Consider the following 20,131-nt stretch of genomic DNA (forward strand, 5'->3'; position numbering starts at 1 on the left):
CGCGGGTTCGTGCCCCGGTCCGGGAAGATCCCACATGCCGCGGAGCGGCTGGGCCCGTGAGCCATGGCCGCTGAGCCTGGGTGTCTGGAGCCTGTCCTCTGCAACGGGAGTGGCCACAACAGTGAGAGGCCCGCATACCGCAAAAATAAATAAATAAATAAAAAAGAAAGAAGCATATTTGTTACATATATTAAATCCTCATTCTGCCTGAGCTCATAACATGATTAGCATTTTGTATTTACTAAGTCAGCATCAAACGCGCGCAGGCTTGCCGTCCATCTGCATGTTTACCCACCCATCCGGTTAGCGCCTACTATGTGCCAGGCACTGCTGTGAGCACTGGGAGTGGTGGCAGAGGTAAACAGAGCAGACGGAAGAGAAGTCAGCAAGGTTTTATATGAAGAACCCATTGTATAAACTAGTATTTATTGAGAATAAAGAGGAATTTATTTGCAAGAAAACAGAGCTCTACTAGTCAAGGAACATCTATGGGCGGTGAGTTATTGAGGCTGTAGTTGAGCTACTATGGATGACAGTTCTGAGGGGATGGCAGTCAGCAACAGCAGGGATGAAGGAGACCAAAGGTGAGAATGCTGACTGGAGTGTCAAATGGCAGACTGGGGAGGTGAATCTGGAGAAGAAAGGAAAAGAGGCAACGACACAAAACCACCCACCCTCAGGATTCCAAGATGAATGTTCCTGCTCTGGCCTCTGCGAAGCTGGCTGAGGGGTGGGCTGGGAGAGTGTCAGAGAAAGGGCTGGATAGCTGGCTGTAGTTGGTACGATCAGTAACCACACCACCAGGTAGCTGAGATGATGGGAACCAAGGGACCAAGGAACGCGGCTTCTATCTGAAGATCACATCTTGTTACTAAAAGAAGTTGCTTCTCAAGAAGGAAGCCAAAGGAACACAAAGACTCGGGATTCAGAGGGAGAGGAACTGCCTCAAAAACTCCTAGTAGGATGTTACCTAACAGGTACTTATCAGCAAGTAAGTATTCAGCAAGAATTTGATAAGAGTACAGTTGAGAACAGCAAAAGCAAAGGCCCAGAATCTAAAAAGGGCAGGCAGGTTGGAAGGCTGCCTGCTTAGATTTAGAGGTGGAGGTTAAAAAGCTGCACAGGATGACGGAGGCCAGATTCCACACAGTGAAGTAGAAGACCATAGGTTTTCAAGCTAGACAGATGTAGATTCAAATACTCTTTTGGCCTCCTTCTAGCTATGTGACCTTGAGTGCACTACTTAATCTTTTTAAGGCCTCTTAATTTCCTCAGGTAAGACTGAAACATTAAACAGTTCCATTGCAGAACTGTTGTTAGATCTAAGTGGCATAATCAGTGGTGAGGCAGGAATATTATAAGCTTAATGAACTGCAGCCAATTATTAGTGTTATCATCATTATTAATTATAACATAAAAGAGTAAGATCTGAGATGCTGCCTGAGGTACCAGGACCTTCTTCAGAAGTAATATTTATATCCTTTCTCTCAGGTTACTTGAAAGATTGTTACACAGAATGCCCCCAGAGTAGCTGTGGATAGCACAGAAGAGGAGCTTCCAAGCTCCTATATCAAGTGAATCTTTTCATTCCAGACACCCAAATCATACTGAAGGAAGGATGGCAAATGGACTGGCAGAGTTAGACACTGGGGCAGGGGAACCAGCTAGGAGACTGCTGCAATAATTCCCACAAGAAATGATCGGTATCTAATCATTTATACTAGCGGGGTGGGGGGCAGTGCAGCTGGGAAGGAGGGGAAGACACATGACCAATTCATATGATGTAGAATAGATCCTCCAAGACTCTGGAAACTTGAGAAATGAGCCATCTCCCTCCACACACGCACAATACACATGAAGATCAGCAGAGATACTCACCCATCCAACAATCTCTACTGGGGCAGACAAGACAGGCTTAGATTAGAACCTGCCTGATGGTCAATAAAAGTTAACTGTGGCTACCACTACTCTTACTGCTCTTCAAACTGACATGAATTCAAATCAACAGTCCCAGAGCTGATTTCAACAACCATCTCCTACAGAGGTATCACAAAAAGATAAAGTACCCTGCAAATTTTATGTTCCCGCAGGGGCTGCGGCGTATGAATTCCAGGCTGAGGAGAGAAAGCATTATCTGCACCTTCCCACCCACACCCTCGCTGCAGCCGCGTCAAACCTACACCACTTCCCTGGCCCAGCCCAATTTTCCTTTCATCCTTACCTTGGCTTATTCTGAGGCAAAGCCTTAGCATCAACTGCAAACATTTTGGAAACAAAGATAATAACCGGAGCAGTGTCTTCACTTCCACATTTCATAAAAGCTAAACAGACAGGAAGTAAAACTGTTACTGTTTTTTCCCATTATTAAAGAGCTAGATTTTTCTGAAAACAATTACGAAGTTTAGAACATGGCATCATCTAAATACATAAGCAACCTATAATCTTTTACCACTATGATAAAAATTGCATCTGGAAAAGTATAAATTGCTAGAAAAATAGTAGAGCAAGAGCAAGAGAACTGGCAGAAATGAGGAAAGAAAAGCAAAACTGATGGGGTGGGAGAAGGGCTGGAGGAACTCCCACATAGAAGTAAAGCTAGGAAATGGGCTTAACCACCCTCCAAAGCCCTCAGAAATGTTTCCTGTGGAGAAGGGATAGAACTGAGAAATTTTACCAAAGGTCAATAGTCAATAGGTAGTTTACTAATAAAATACATAAAGACCAGTAGCTCTTCCAATCCCTCACAAAAACAAGTTAGAAAATAAAACAGACAAAAATATCTTATCATGATAATAACCAAAAACCTTAGAAATGAATTAAGATTCAATACTATAAAGATGTCAATTTTCCCTAAATCTATAAATTTTAACACAATTTCCTATCAACATATTGACATTTTTCTTAACCTACATAAAAAAACCATTGGTTAAGATAAAAAACCATCGGTTAGTAATTTTTTAAAAAAAAATCACCTCACATCAAAATAATTCACACATAAAGAATTCAACAGTAAAATTCAAATAAGGAATAAAGGAAGCAAGAATTAAATATCTATCAGAAGTCTTGCCAGGGAAAACTTTGAAAGGCTGTGAGGAACAAAGTGACACGCCCTGACTTCAATTTTTAACAGGATCACCCTGGCTGCAGTGTTGAGAAAACACGAAAGGCTATCAAGAACAGCAGCAGGGATACCAGCTGGAAAGCTATTATAATAACCAGATGAGAGATCATGGTCCAGGGAGGACCCAGGGAGGCAGAAGTGGAAATGTTGAAAAGTAGTTGTTCTGGATATATTTCAAAGGAAGAGTAAACAGGATTTGCAGACGGACTGGATGCAGGGGCATGAGATAAATGTGGGAGTTAAAAGCATGCCATTGTCATGTAAACCCTTGAGACTGGACAAGATCAGCAGGTAGAAAACAGATGAGGTCCAAAGACTAAGCCTTGCTTTGGGGCATCCCACAGTTAAAAACTCAGGGAGATGGAGAGGAACTGGAAAAAGAGATTAGGAATACACAGCCAGCTCTGATGGCAAATATTTGGCTTGGCTTCCTAGCCTCAATAGGCTATTAGAAGTTCAATCTGGAAATTCCTTATGAAAAGTTCCAGCAAAGCAGATTTAAAAGAGCCTATATAGTCAGTTGCTATTCTTGCTGGACCTATAAAAATAATCAGGCCAAGTTTAATGAAACTAAACTTACTTTGCAAACAAATTAGTCTTAATTTGGCTATCTTGGGTAGAAATGAGAGCGATTTCAGAGAGAAAAAAATTATGTTTCAATAGAAACTATAATACACACTTGTGGATATTCGATTCTAGTTCTGTTATCATCTTCGAGGTTTTGTTTTTCTACTGGTAAACTGGACTGGATCCTGAATTCTTCTAGTTTCCTCAAATATTTGGCTACAACTCTCCAAAGTAACATTTCCAATTTTTCTCCCACTTTTGATTCGGAATCACTGAGAACCAAAGCTGCCCCTTTCCTGAAGCCCTGCTAATTGAAGCTGAACAACCTGCAATACACTTGAGAGAGACCACCACACAACATCCCATGTTTAGACAATCTTCAGGACTGTTGCTGTGTAAGCCGCTCAGAAAGTTTACCTGAACACTCAACGACATCATCAACGACATTTCACAATGCAGATGATACTTGACTCTGACATCTAGAAATCTTGACTGGCTGCCTCCTAGGTTCAGAAGTTGGTTTATAATTTGCTCCAACCATTAACCTTTTTCTTCTGTATCCATAGAAATGCCTCTTATAATACCTAATTGCTTGCACCTTATAAGCCTAACTTTGAGAGCCCACCTGTATATCACTGCCTCCAGAAATGAATTTAACTAGACAGACCTATTGTCAGGACTGAGACTGGTTTAATGAGATGAAACAATCTACCAACTCAGCTTCTGGACTGTGACACTCCTTGAAGACGTTTCAAAGGCAGAACTGTTGAAGAGCAAACTTTGCCACCCCAGAATGTGTTTCTTTGGCATGAGGATTAATTTAGGCTGATTATTTTTAAGAAGCAGAAGACTCAGGAAGACTTTCTTTTTAGGTCCCCTTAGCTGTCTAAAGAATTTAGATAAAGGGCCTGGTCCCGGAATAGAGCTATCACCAGAAAAGAATATGCAGCTATCACTACAAAGAATATGGGCCAGGTGTGGTGGGGGAAACCTGGCAGGACCTAGAGATCAGAGTCCACTCTTGTGTCCCAGAGTCTCTGCACAGCCCAGCAAACATTCTTTTCAACCAAACTTTTGCTTTTCCATCTTCATGTGAATTGCCTTCCTCCTCTGTGAAGTCCTAAACCACTAACAGTATTTAAGGTGAGGGTTTCGGCCAGTTATTCTGTTTTCCTGGGTCTGTCCCAGGTATATATGTTATTAAACTTTTGTTTGATTTTTCTGTTTTTTTTTAAAAAAAAAAGAATAAATAGCCAGGGAGACAGGGAGAAAGTAGGAGTATGTGGAAGCCTAGAAGTCAAGGAAAAAAGTGACTCAGGAGGGAGGGGTGATCAACCATGTCAAATGGTAGTGACGGATCTAGTCAGATGAGGATTGAGAATTGGCTGAAAGATGTAACAAAGGACAGTCAACAATGGCCCTGAGAACAGCAGTGACATGGGGGGCAGGGGCTGCAAATTCAATAGATTGGGAGAAAAAGAATAGGATAAAGTGAGTACATACACATGAATTTCATGAGCCACACGGAGCCTGGAATGGGAGGATCCCTCTCATGGGGAGCACATATAGGGGGCTTCAAAAGAGCCCCACAGCCCCTGGAATAAATCACTTTTCCACAGTCCCTGGGGACACAGCCATGGTGGTGATATGGCACTTTAGGAACACATTCCTGGCTATTTAGGAAGATGGAATATAGCATGATTATAAGATTATGAAATGTGATCAGGGCAAAAGGTAGAAGTCTCAGAGCCTCTGGTATCCCCACTCCACTGGCAGAGCAAAATGGCTCTAGCAAAACTGAAATGTTAGAAAACAAAAGGCAACTGGTGAAATGTTTGTGAAATTGTTTATCTGTGAAATTGGCCATTTAGCAAACTAGCATTTAGCAAACTAACATTTAGCAAATTGGTCTAGAGTAGTCTGGACTTAGGACAATCAAAAATATGTTACCTGCTGTGTTCATCTTTACCTCACCTGCTTTCAGTGCCTGGGTTTCCGGTGGAAGAGAATCAAATGTTTGCGATCCTGCGCACATCAGTTTCTCCACTCTCTCAGCTGTAATATCAAGGGGACTAGGAAGTTTCTGACACACCATAGCTGAAGTCTGCTGTTAAGGACTCAAAACCTTGAGCAAGTGCCCTCCACCATGGCAGAGATTCACAGTATGAACTAAATACTGAGGTAACAATGTACGTCTATAAGATGCCTGGGCTATAAGGCAGCACTATGCCATATATCACATCTCAAAATATGGATACAATTTCAGGGAGTTCATGGACACTCTAGAGCCCAGAAATGATCTTCATGATAGATATTCTAACACTGACATCCTATGGAACAAGTGAGGAAGGACAACAGAGCTTAGGAGCGTGGCTAACTGTGACCTTTTAAGTCCTCAAAATCTTTTATGTGGTTTCATAAACTGGTATAAAACAACCATCAGCCACAAGCTATGACACAAGAAGGTCGCCCACCAGAGCGAGTGTCACTGTAGGGGTATGTGTCTATCACAGCTCTGAGACCCACTGCTGGTTCACTCCCAGTAAACTGTGCCCCCAGCCCACTGCAGGGGTACGGCTGAGTACACATAGGTCAAGGAAAAGAAGATAGTCTAAATTCATCTATAAAATCACATTAGTTAATGTAAGCCATTTAAAATCAAGTCTTTTTGGAATCACTAATGTGAGAGGAAGTATCAACAAGCTAATGAAAATATGGGTCTAAAATGAACCAGTGCTGTATAAAAAAATAAAATAAAATTCAAAAATAAATAAATAAAATGAACCAGTGGTCCTAACACCAACGTCTAAATTATCTACTTATATGTAAATCTTAGTCTGAAAGTTTTTATTTTACAGATTACTAAACAAAAACTAAAAACATTTTTAAAGAACATTCAGGTTGATATTAGTATTAGCCCTAGTTAATATTAATATATTCATTTTTAAAGTACTTAATACAGTTTCATTGTACAACCTTAAATAACCCCAGAAGACTTTGGATGGAAATGCGTTATTTTCAGAGGATTTCCAGATTGCCAATAACACACTGGTTTTTCTTGTTTAGTCAAATCTGTGATTTCATTAAAAACCATTAAAATAAAGGATACCAAGAACAGCTTGAGATATGGGAAGCCACTGACTGCAAACAGCATTGATCTGAACTTTAGGATCTGAATGCCGTGCCTCTCGGGCTCCAATTTTTAATCCTAAAGAAGTCACGATTTTATCAATTTTTTCTTTGTCCCTACAGTAAACGTACAGGATGGGTGGGGGGTGAGGGGTGAGGAAAGAGAAAGATCACATAAAGACACAAAGGAGCAGTGAGGAAAAGGGACTCAACATTGTTTGACACATTTATTCCTAATGTATTACTTTTACTACAAAAAAATAAAAATGCTTGAAGGGGCTCCTGCCACAGGAGAAAACTGCTCAACCTATACCCATACACTTCCAAATGAACTTTTCTTTAAAACGTCCCAAGAAGCACCATTCCATAATCTCCCTAAAAAAGCTATGTCAACTGGTAAAGCAATTGTATAAATAAATACTAAAAAATCATTATTCCATCTCTGGAACAACTTAGAAATTTACTGAAGCAAACATTCTTTTCCACTTGTATCAGGCAAGTTCTTCCCCAAGTGCCCCATTAGTGATCCTTGATATCAAGCACCTTTTCTACTACAATTACTATTTTATTTTAAACTGAGTTTGTATAAACAAAAGTCTAATGTTTCTTTCCATCCTTTATATCTCTTCACCTCAGCACTCTATAAAATATTGCTGTTCTCTCCCTCCTGTCACCCTTTACTTGGGTTACACATACTTCTTTAAATTGTTTCCAAGCCCTGTAATCAACTCCTCTGTAAAGGCTCTGTTCATTTTTTCAGTCTATCTCAGCTTTGTGAAGTGTGACTCATCAAACTGAAAAGTGAGGCAAATTATACTGCCCAATTTATGTAACAATTTATAACAGCCTTACTTTTTCAAGACAGCATCATACAAACTCCATATATTTTCCAGGATCAACTGTACAAATAAAGGTTTCTTTCCTTTTGCCTGTAAAAAAGGATGAATGGGCTTAAATTTCTGAATATTTAATCGGTATCTTACATATTCATTCTTGACATGTTTTATTATCAGTGTTTCATTTCTACCAGAAAATATTTACTCAACAGAAAAGTGGAGGAAAGTAGCTATAAGAATGCTCTAAACAGCCAATAATCCACAATCAGTAACAACCCACTGTTCTCTTCCTCCAGGAACCATGGACTTCACAAACAAGACCATTTGGGGGATATATCACTGCAGTTGCCCTTTCACTGCCATCAAAGAAATACATGATACCCAAGCTGACAGCTAAAACTTCATTCTAAAATTTCCATGAACTTTGTTCTAAAAAATGTTCTTAAACATGAAAAATGTTCAACTTCAAGGAAGAAGATATTAAAAAAAAAAGAAAAAACCCCTATTATTTCTCTTACCAAACTGTACAAAATAATAGCAAGAGCCCTTTGAGATGGATAATATACAAGAGCTGGAATATAAATTGATACCCTCTTTCTCAAGAACTATTGGCAAGGTATTGGGAAATTAGGCCATTACCTTTGAATGCCTGGTTAAAAAAAGCTCATTGTCAAGACATAAAAATGTATTTATCAAGATGCCCACCACAGCTTTACTTAAAATATCAAAATATTTGTGAAACAGAAATAAAAACTATGTCCAATCTTACAGAATTTATGTAGATTCTACATTTATGTAGAATGATTACGTAAATGATGATGTAATAGGGTCCTTATGTGACAGGAACTGTTCTAAAAGACTTTTCTTGGATATTTCATATAATTATCATAACCACCCTATAAGTATTACTATCTCCAATTTGCAGATGAAAAAAACTGAGACAAATGTCACGGAACTAGTAAGTGGTGGAGCTGAGAGTCAAACAGAGTTGGATTCTCAAACCATGCTCTTTCCCACTTCATACACTGGCTCCTTCTTAAATACACTGTTTATAGAAAGATTTTAATGGCAACAGAAGATGTTCACAATATGATGTCAAGCAGAAAAGTAGCTATATTATATAAACAGCAAAATCTCAACTGAGGGATGTATGTATCTATCCAGAAAGAATGAAAGAAATGAAAACCACAGCATTAGCAGTGTTGGCTTCCAATATTTTTTCTTTCCTGTGGCTTTATACTTATAAATACCTTCTTAAAGGAATATATACGCTCTTCAATGAAAATGAACTTATAAAATCCTGAATTTTACATTAAAAAAAAAAATCTTCAAGAAAAGCATCCTTGGGGCTTCCCTGGTGGCGCAGTGGTTGCGCGTCCGCCTGCCGATGCAGGGGAACCGGGTTCGCGCCCCGGTCCGGGAGGATCCCACATGCCGCGGAGCGGCTGGGCCCATGAGCCATGGCCGCTGGGCCTGCGCGTCCAGAGCCTGTGCTCCGTGACGGGAGAGGCCACAACAGAGGGAGGCCCAAGCATCCTCTGAGGCTATGTGATTCAGCAGCCTTACATCACCTCAATCGATAGAATTAAGTGCTCCAGGGAGCACCTGCCTCTCCACATCAGCAAAGCATGATGACTGACATTCAATGAGAGAAGGCCTCAGCTAAGACTAGGGATAAAGTGTGGGCCACACAGTGATGTCTGAAAGAGATGTCTCTTTATGAAGGGGACACACAAATGCCTGATGCAAAATATGTGTCTTAAGTTCACATGCACAGGATCTGAGATTTTTGCTCCTCTTAAAAAGAAAAAACAAACAAAAAAACCCAGGCAGTCCTTTGTTCCCTATATTTAAAGAACTCTATCTAAGCAATACTTGGATATAAGACACATGAGCTTTAGCCAAATATATACAGTAGAAAATCCCTCATAAACTGACTCCCATAAACCAAGGCCAAATTACAGGTGTGTTACAGTACAGGTTTTCATAGGGCAACAATGTGACCAACAATCAACAGGGACATATGCCACATTACCTGATCAACCTTCATAATCTTCTTAGCCTTCATATTTATATAATAATCTCCCCACAAGGTTTTCAAAAGAACTTCCTTTTTGATGCCAGTTTTTTGACTGTAGATTTCGGCAAAGTGCTCAATTCTGAAAGAAAAGCAAGTGTTCACTTTATTAATAACAACATAAATAAGTATGAGTACAGCTAACACTTGAGTGTTTCTGTGCCAGGTACTATTCAACATGCTTTAAATGTCATTTCAACTATCTTACAAGGTACGTACTAATTATCCCCCCCATTTTACAGAAAAGGATAATGAAGCACGAGATACCGGATAATGAAGCACGAGATACCGCACAGGTAACAAGTGAAGCTGGGATTCAAACCCAAGCAGTCTCACTCCAGAGCCCCGCTTCCTGTCCAACTTTCCCTAAATTCATTTCCCTAAATTCATAGGATTCATGCCATACCTCCCTTTTTAAATTCTGCATGTGTAAAACAAGAGGAATAATGGCCAAGGAAATGGAGGCTCCAGCTGCCCATTGCAGCCACGCCAACAATAAACTTTGTTTCAGCCCTTCACTGCTATAGGTACCTATTGCTCACAAAGAAAACAAACCCTAGAGCCAGAACCTGCCAAAAAAGGCTTTTTAGCATCTGGGATTAAACAGGAAACAGATAGATAGACACTTACTTAACTCTCTCCAGCCCTTAGAGAAGCCAGTTAGCACCAGGTCAGCTCTACTGAAAACCCCAGCCACATGAGAGCGGTCACCTGACAAATAACGATGCTGTATATTACAACATCTGCAGTGTCTGGATAAAGGACCTAGAAAAAATACCTTTTCTGCAGGGAACAGTATGTTCCTACATAATCTAAGCTTTGAGTCCAACTCTCAAAGTACCAGCAACTTAAAAGACGCCTGCTATATTCTCCAGTGCAGAAGGAATCCAAAGTTAACAGATTCTAGACAATTCTTTACCTGTCAGTCAACAACTATGGAATCCAGGGGTTAACTACAACCAAGTCCAATTAGCTGATATTCTCTTATGATAATAGAAGCCTGGTGGGAGCAATATAAAGCTGCAAGAGTGGAAGTTAATAATTATGGTTGGAACCAGAAATATGAAGAGCATCGGGCAGCAGCTTAGAAGCAAAAACTGATGCTACAGAAACTGCTGAAGATAAATACCCAATGCCCCCTCTCACTGAGGGCCAAGGGAGAGAAAAACACCCATCAGGAATCAAAATTCATATCATACAGTTATAAGCTACTAACATTCTAAAAGAGATGGCCTCAAAGGTCCATCACTTCCAAAGTAATTCACTATGGTAAGCTTTATTTCCCATTTGATCCAACAGTTATTTATTTAGTAGTTTTTTTTTTACTTTTCCAAAACTTTCTATTATTTTATTTATACTTATATAAAAATTTATATATAAATTGTATATATAACATGTATATAATATATAATTTATGCATTGTTTATATATGTTAGTATCACTATAATATTAATTTATAATCTTTTTCATCTTTTTGGAGGGAACCCATCTTCTCTTTACCAATTTTTACCTTACTCCACAGACATAGCTTTCCTACTCTGGAGGGCTGAAAGGAGCACTCTTGGTCTCTCTCCCACCTCAATGGCTACTCCACAAGCAAAAAGAAGGCCAATGGCCAATACTTATTGGGCAGAGTTCCGATGCCTCAAAAAGGAAGCAAGCTCTGTCTTGCTCCCTACTCCAGTGATCAGTAAAAAAAGCCAAGCTTCCTCCTTGACTTCCTGGAGTTAAGTGCACCTAGAGCAAGGCACAGAACCTTCTTTCCAGAGACAAGTCAGCAGACCCTTATCTCACCCTGGGCTTTCCATCTCTCAACACCTGATCTTGCCAGACAGGCTGCAATCCTCCATGCAGATTCGCAGATCCATTACAGGACCTACAGGAGGGAGACAATGGGAGGCAACTACTGTGGCCTGAGGTCCCAAGCACATTCTCCAGCCTAACTCTACCAGGGAGCTCTGTTCTTTACAGTGATGCTCGCTGGGTCCTCAAAAATACAGCCAACACTTTGATCATCTTATTGGCAACTTGGGTCCATTCTTAGATGGTTAGCGCTGGAGATAATGACTGAGTGATTTGTATAAGCTTTCAACATAGTTTATATTCCTTGAACTTGAATTGTTTGCCTGACATAGGATCAATTTTTATATATCCTTCATTGACACTTAAAACAAATCCTGACTTTAATTATAATACTATTCATATGGTTTGTTTCTATTTGATGTTAAACTGTGATATGATGCAATCCCCCCAAACCACATGCCTGTGGATTTCTACTTATACTTCTATTTTTGTCTCATGAACTTTGCTGTTATGATAATTAATCTCTACTACAGAAATGTGCCAATTATCCATATAAAAATGATCCTTACGCCACATTTGCCATAAATTCTGCTCTGCTTATCATTAAGATCGCCAAACCTACTTTCTTTTTATTCACATTTTGTTTGATATATTGAGCCAAAGCTTTGGTGTTTACCCTCTGTCCCTTATGCTTTATGTTTATTTTATTTAGCAAACCTCTGGAAATTTCCTTCTTGTAAAAGACAGTATCTCCTCAACAGGGGATTCAAACATTTACTGTCATAACTGTTCTGATTAGGTAGATTTCTATTCATGCTTCTAGGATTTTTGTTGTTGTTGTTGTTGCTTTGGGCTACCCAGACTGTTATGTTTTCTTTTATCCTTTACAACAATGTGTCAGATATATGTCTTGTTTTAACTCAAAAAGTGGTAAACCAAGATTTTCACAAACACTGAAACATACTATAAAATCATAAATTATAGTAAGACATTGGCCATTTGCTTAGACCACTGTCTTCAAACCCTTTTCTAGTCCATCATTTATTTACACATACATATACATACAGACACATAAATCTTTGAAAATCTTGTGTTTCATCCTTTACATTCTTTTCAATCCCCCAGGTACCACAAAAGTTGCTTATAAACATCAAACCTTTCTTCATTATTGCTTAGTGCTTTTATTCCTGTGTCTGTCATTAGTTATAATTTTAAAACACTGACAGTTTCTAGCACAACTTCTCCATTCTTGAATTCTATTTTAATTCATTTCCTCTACCGAATAACTTCAAACAAGATTCTCAGAAAAGATTTGCAGAACATGTTTTCCAAGACTACTGACCTATCAATCTTTTGCCCTGAATGACAGCTTGGCCAAGTATGAATTTTCTGGGCCACATACTCTTTTGTGTCCAAGGTACCCAATAGATTAATGTTAATTGCAGGATTCTAAGACACTGCTGCACAAAGACAAAACTATAAGGAAGGGCTTTTTGTTGTCTTTTCTTTCCTGCCCCTGTTTTATAGGGTTGGAGCCTCAGCTCTATTTATCTTTATCAGGAACTAGATTGTTGCTGCCACCCACAAAAGTCAATGTGTTTCTGCTTTTTCAGAGCAGATTCTCCTGGAGTAACAACTATTAACAGATTTAGGCCACACAGCCACTAGTCACATTTCTTAATCCTGTCCCACTATATAAGAGTTTATAGAACCATCTGCTAAATTCTGAAATGTACTCATTTCCCACTTTTTGTGACAACTTTCCCTATTGAAGTTGCCAACTTTCCCCATTTACTGACATGTTAGAGGAAAATTGGAAGGAAATGGGTCTCCAGTGCTTTCATTTCCACCAACCCTTTTCCATAAATTAACATGTCAACTAGTTGAGAACAGGCACTAGCAGATCTATAAAGATGACTTTGTCTAATACAGGGGAATTCATTTATTGACTGAAAGTATGTAAAAATGTCCAAAGTTGTGAGAAGTCACCCTAATTCTGTTCATTCAAGTCTCTCCCCATTCCTTCTTCCACAATAAGCTTTCCTTAATTTGTGAGATTTAGACTAAAATTCACATAAAACATTCAATTCTTTATGAAAATCATTACAAGAAAAGGGCAAGCCCCTTACCTTGTAGCTCACTAGCAAAATTTACAAATTAAGAAATCAATAGGTCTGACCCTGTTATATGACTGAATGAATCACTGTACATTTTAGTTCAAAGAAATTCTTAGACATTATCTTAGACCTATATTCTTATTTTTCAGATGAGGAAACAAGGCCCAGAAAGATGACAATGGTAAGTCATCAACTACATATGAAAAGTACAAATTTTCAAGTTTGTATTTTCCATTTTCACTATATATCCATTATCTGAATTTATTTGTCTGGTATGACCTTTATAGGTACCAAATAAACCAAGGTATCTATAATTTATTACAAACTAGCACAGAAAAATTATGGTATTATAAGTTATTATGCTGCCCAAGGCAAAATGTGTTCAGTCAAAAGGAAGTTGAAGGGCAAGTTCCTGTAAAAAGGAAGACAAGGAATAGCCAAGGGTGATTTCACCTGGTGCATTATTTCTGGTTGTATTATCCCTGCAAATTATATGTAAGGTTAAGCCTACAACTAAAGTAAATTTCATTATATCCCCACAACTGTTTACCCAAGCCGAAGACATTTTTCTCAAAGTAAAAATCAGCTGAATTTTCTGATTTCACGAGTCAGTAATGGTTGTGGTTAGAAATGTAATCAATTACCTAGCACATTCAGAACTGATATCACTACTAATTGGCCTGAGTGTGTACATACCCAGAAGGGGCAATTAGAAAAGACAAGGTTCCCTATATTCCATAGTGAAGATCCCATAAAAGCACTATGGTAAAAAAGCATGAACTTCAGTGTCAGGAAGACTTTAAACTTAACAACAGCTATGCCACTCAGTGGCTAAGTGATGTTTAACAAATCAATCAATGCCTTTGAACCTTAAATAATAAATATTAATACCTATTTAAAAGGACTGTTCTGGGACTTCCCTGGTGGCGCAGTGGTTAAGAATCCACCTGCCAATGCAGGGGACACGGGTCCAGGAAGATCCCACATGCCGCAGAGCAGAGCAACTAAACCTGCGTGCCACAACTACTGAGCCTGTGCTCTACAGCCTGTAAGCCACAACTACTGAGCCCACATGCCACAACTACTGAAGCCCACGTGCCTAGAGCCTGTGCTCCGCCACTAGAGAAGCCACCACAACAAGAAGCCTGCACACCCCATCGAAGAGTAGCTCCTGCTCGCCACAACTAGAGAAAGCCCGCGCACAGCAATGAATACCCAATGCAGCCAAAAATAATTAATTTTAAAAAAATTGGAAAAAATAAAAGGAGTGTTCTAAGAATTCAATGAAATAATTTAAGTAAAGTGACTAGCTCAATGCCTAGCATATGCACACCCTCAGTAAAGTTAGTTTCCTTCCACAGTAACTTCTGCTAGTGTAGATAATAAAAGTTGATAATGTATTTGCTCATATATGCATAATAACCTCCAGATGATACACAAGAAACTGCCAGGACAAACTACTTTTCTGTGGGGAAATGAACTAAAAAGCTAAGGGATAGGGTGGGAGACTTTTCATTGTATGCATTTTTGTACCTTCTGAATTTTGAATTTATTCAAAGAATAAGGTTTAAAAAGTTAATTGTATATAAAATCTACAAAGAGATGCAAAACTGGTTGAATATTCAAAAATCAATGTAATCTACTATATTAATAGTTAAAGAACAAAAATCACAGGATTATATTAATTGATACAGAAAAAGCATTTGAAAAAATTTGACACCAATTCATAGTAATAACTCAGAAAAAAAGGAGTGCACGGGAACTTCCTTACCTTGACAAAGAACATTTAGAAACAACTTAGAATTAACATTATACCTCTTGGTGAAAGACTGAAAGATGGGGAACAAGGCAAGTATGTCTACTTTCCCCACTTATTCAAACAGTGGTGGAAGTTCTTGCCAGTGCAATAAGGCAAGAAAAGAAAGGAAAATGGCACAGGACAGGAAGAAATAAAAGTCCTTATTTGCAGATGACATGACTACCTTGTACAAAATCCCAAGGCATCTACAAAAAACTCTTAGAACTAATGAATAGGTTTAGCAAGGTGACAGTATACGAGATCGACACACAAAAATCAAGTAATTATATTTCAATACAGTAGAAATGAATATGTGAACACCAAAATAAAAAATACAATACCATTATAATTTCTAGAAAAAAAGAAAAATTAGGTGCAAGCCTAATATAATATGTACAGGAATTAAATGCTGAAAACCACAAAATGCTGATTAAAGAAATCTAAGAAAATCTGCACAAATGGAGAAACATACAGCCCCCATGGATTAGATGATTCAACAGAGTAAAGGCATCAATTCTCCTTAAATTAATATACAAGTTTACCATGCATTTTCCACCAAAATCCTAGCAAAATTTTTTTTGCAGATATAGGCAAAGATTATTATAAAATGTATATGGAAAGGCACAGACCCTTGAACAGCTAAAACCATTTTGAAGAAGAAGAATGTGATGGAAATAATCCACCCAATTTCAAAACTTATTATATACTTAGAGTAATCAGGGCTATGTGGTATTGCTGGAAAGACAGACACATAGATCAATGAACCAGAATATAATACTCAAAAACAGACCTACATAAATATGTCTAACTGATTCGGACAAAGGTACAAAAACAATTCAATAGAGGAGGTATAGGCTTTTCAATAAATGGTGTCAAACTAACTGGGATACCCACAGCCCCCAAAATGAAACTCGACCCAAGTTTCACATCTTACACAAAAACTTAACTCAAAATGAATCACAGACTTAAATGTAAGAAGGAAAACTATAAAACTTCCAGAAAAAACATGAGAGAAAATATTCAGGATCTAGGGCTAGGCAGACTTCTTAATGCCAAAAGTATAATTCATAAAAGGAAAACTCGATAAACTGGACTCCCACTTAAATTAAAAACTTTGCTCTGTGAAAGACACTTATTAAGGTGAAAAGCAAAACTCTAGGCTGGAAGAAAATATTTATAAAACACATATGAGACAAAGGACTAATATCCAGAATATATAAAAAATTCTCAAAGCTCAAAAGTAAAACATAAATAAATAAAAAATAAAATTAGAAAATGAGCAAAGGACTATACAACGAAGCAGGTAGTCAAGAAAATGAAAAGGCAACCTATTGAATAACAGAAAGTATTTGCAAATTATATATCTGATAAGGGGTTAATACCCAAAATATAAGAAATACTCATACAACTCAATAGCAAAAAACCCAAACAATTCAACTGAAAAAAAGGACAGAGGATATGAACAGACATTTTTCCAAAGAAGACCTACAGACAGCCAACAGGTATATGAAAAGATGATCAACATCACTAAATATTGATCATCACTATCAGGAAAATGTAAGTCAAATGACAATGAGCTATCACCTTACACCTGTTAGAATGGTTATTATCAGAAAAGGTAAGAAATAAGTATTGGTAAAAAAAAAAAAAAAAAAAGAAATAAGTATTGGTGAGGATGTGGACAAAAGGAAACCCTTTGTGCACTGTTGGTAGGAAGGCAAATTGGTACAAACACTATGGAAAATATTACGCAGGTTCCTCAAAAAATTAAAAATACAACTACCATTTGATGCAGCAAGCCCACTTCTCGGTATTTATGCAAAAAAAACCCAAAACACTTGAAAAGATATATACACAACACCTTCATTGCAGCATTATTTACAACAGCCAAGGTATGGAAACAACCTAAGGGTCCACTGATACATGAACGGATAAAGATGATGCAGTATATATACACAAAACGGAATACTATTCAACCATAAAAAAGAATGCAAACTTGCCGTTTCCAACAACATGGATGGACTTCAAAGGCATTAGGCTAAATGAGATATGTCAAACAGAGAAAGACAAGGACAAATACTGTATGATCTCACTTACATGTACGATCTTTAAAAAACAAAACCAAAGAAAAAGCAGCTTACAGATACAGAGAACAGATTGGTGGTTGCGAGAGGCAGGGAGTAGAGGGTTGGCAAAGTGGGTGAAGGGGGTCAAAAGGTACAAATTTCCAGTTATAAAATAAATCAGTCATGGGATGTAATGTATAGCATGGCATAGTTAATAACACTATATTGTATAATAGAAATTTCTTAAGAGTCAATCTTAAAAATACTCATACACACACACACAAATTCTGTAACTATGTATAGTGATAGAAACTAACTAGATTTACTGTAGTGATCATTTCACAATATACAAATATTGATCATTATGTTGTACACTTGAAACCAATAGGTCAATTATACATGAACAAAAACAAAATGGGCAAAGGACATGAAAAGACATTTCACGCGAGAGGGTACACAGATGACAAATCAGCTCATGAAAACATGTTCAACATCACAAGCTGTCAGGAAAATGCGAATTAAAACCATAATAACATATCAGTACACACCTATCAGAATGGCTAAAAAAAGAAAAAAGAAAAAAAAATAGTGACAATACCAAATGAGGGTGAAGATGTGGAAAAACTGGATCACCATACATTGCTGGTGGGAATATAAAATGGTACACCAGTTTGACAGTTTCTTCAAAAACTAAACATATGGGATTCCCTGGTGGCGAAGTGGTTGCGAGTCTGCCTGCTGATGCAGGGGACACGGATTTGTGCCCTGGTCCGGGAAGATTCCACATGCCGCAGAGCGGATAGGCTCGTGAGTCATGGCCGCTGAGCCTGTGCGTCCGGAGCCTGTGCTCCGCAACAGGAGAGGCCACAACAGTGAGAGGCCCGCGTACCACGAAAAAAAAAAACACCATATTTTGCTAGTGGGAATATAAAATGGTACACCAGTTTGACAGTTTCTTTAAAAAGTAAACATACAACTACTCTATGACTCAGCCGATGCACTTCTAGGCATTCATCCCAGAGAAATGAAAACTTATGTTCACATGAAAACCTACACAGGAATGCTTATAGCAGCTTTACTCATAGTAGCCCCAAACTAGAAAAAACCCAGATGTCCTTCAGTGGGTAAAGAGTCAAACAAACTGTGGTTCAACCATACATGGAATAGTACTAAGCAATAAAAAGGAACCAACCAGTGATGCACGCAACAACTTAGATAAGTCTCTAGAGAATTATGCTGAAAATCCAATCCAGAAAAGGTTACATATTATTCAATTACATTTCTATAACATTCTTGAAATGACAAATTATAGAAATGGAGAAGAGTCAGTCGTTAAGGAGGGGTTGGAAGTGGGAGGGAAGTGGGTGTGGCTATATTAGCAGAACATGAAGGCTCTTCAAAGTGATGGGTTACATCAATGTTAATATCCTGGCTGTGATATTACACTACAGTTCTGCAAGATGTTACCTTTGGAGGGACACTGGTAAAGGAACAAGAGAAATCTGTATTCTTTCTTACGACTGAATGTGAATCTACAATATCTCAAAATAAAAAGTTTAATTAAAAAATCAATTGGATATAAAATCCACAAAGAGATTTAATTACATTGAAACACTTACCCAAAGCCCCACCCATCTATTGCACTTGTAAATACCACATTTCCCTGGTCTGGAGAGAAGTAAAGGTGAGAATCATCCGTGTCCTCCAAGCCAGTGCTCCAGTCATACACTTGCTCTCCTTGCTCAGAATGTGGATTCACTTGGGATTCAGTCTCTCTCTCTGCTCTTTCTTCTAGCACTTTAGAAGTAAAAAGAGTTCCTGTGAGTGCATTAATCTAGGAGAGATGGTAAAATGGCAGAATGTCATTCAGATGCTTAGCACACCCACGGCAGGAGACACACTGTCTAACCCTTGCTAAGCCTAGAATCGTATGTTACAGTTCGAGGTCATATTAAGCACACATGGATGGAGATGAAGTTTATAGCAATCATTAACTTACATGCTATCAACCCATTCTTTCCGCACCCAGCAAAGCTAAATTGGAAGGCTTTTGAAAGGTCATTTTTGTGCTCGTGAGTTGAAAGCAGACACTAATCTGTCGTACCTTCAACTGGGTTTCCAGTACCAGGGCCAGGTGTCACTAGAACTCATGGTTTCTACCCCCACAATCTTCCTTTATAACCTTAGTTAACTCTCTCACCAGTTCTCACAGCAGATGTTTGCACTGTTTGCCCCTCTCTTCAGGCCCTCTTCCTGACCTCTTACCCTCAACTGTTTTCACTCTCAAGTACGTAATCTTATTTCCTACCTCCGAGAGAAAATGGAACCTATTATTCAGAAATCCTGCAAGCTCCCCATAATTCAACCTGTAGTTCCATCTATATCTACAAATACCGCTGGCCCTTCTCCTTCCGCTGCAGGGCGGGAGTATTTCATCTGTACCCATCCCTGACTATCTCTTCAGGGAACTAGATCCACTGATCCATTCTTTTTCACTGCTCTACCTTTATCATTTCCTTTCTTTAGCAAATAAATATTCTCAAGTTGGTCTCATCAACGGTACTCCACCGTCTTGAAGAAGACATTTCAAACCTCCATGCATGGCATACAGGGTGCA

The 20,131-nt window shown here is 38.5% G+C and overlaps 1 protein-coding gene across 1 annotated transcript in view; it reads right to left on the reverse strand.

Annotated features, from left to right (window-relative positions):
* The window catches only part of EFL1 (elongation factor like GTPase 1), a 122,737-nt gene extending 102,612 nt beyond the window's left edge, over positions 1-20,125 (reverse strand). Inside the window, exons 1-6 of the mRNA XM_024129766.2 lie at positions 19,134-20,125; positions 9,689-9,812; positions 7,670-7,746; positions 6,798-6,934; positions 5,663-5,785; positions 2,222-2,321 (exon numbers count right to left, since the gene is read on the reverse strand). Coding sequence (XP_023985534.2) covers positions 2,222-2,321; positions 5,663-5,785; positions 6,798-6,934; positions 7,670-7,746; positions 9,689-9,721 — 470 coding nt within the window. The 5' untranslated portion in view covers positions 9,722-9,812; positions 19,134-20,125. The remainder of the gene's footprint in view (positions 1-2,221; positions 2,322-5,662; positions 5,786-6,797; positions 6,935-7,669; positions 7,747-9,688; positions 9,813-19,133) is intronic.
* Positions 20,126-20,131: the final 6 nt, after the last annotated feature.

This window comes from Physeter macrocephalus, chromosome 11 (assembly GCF_002837175.3).
Source record: "Physeter macrocephalus isolate SW-GA chromosome 11, ASM283717v5, whole genome shotgun sequence".
In the NCBI taxonomy this organism is placed as follows: Eukaryota; Metazoa; Chordata; class Mammalia; order Artiodactyla; family Physeteridae; genus Physeter; species Physeter macrocephalus.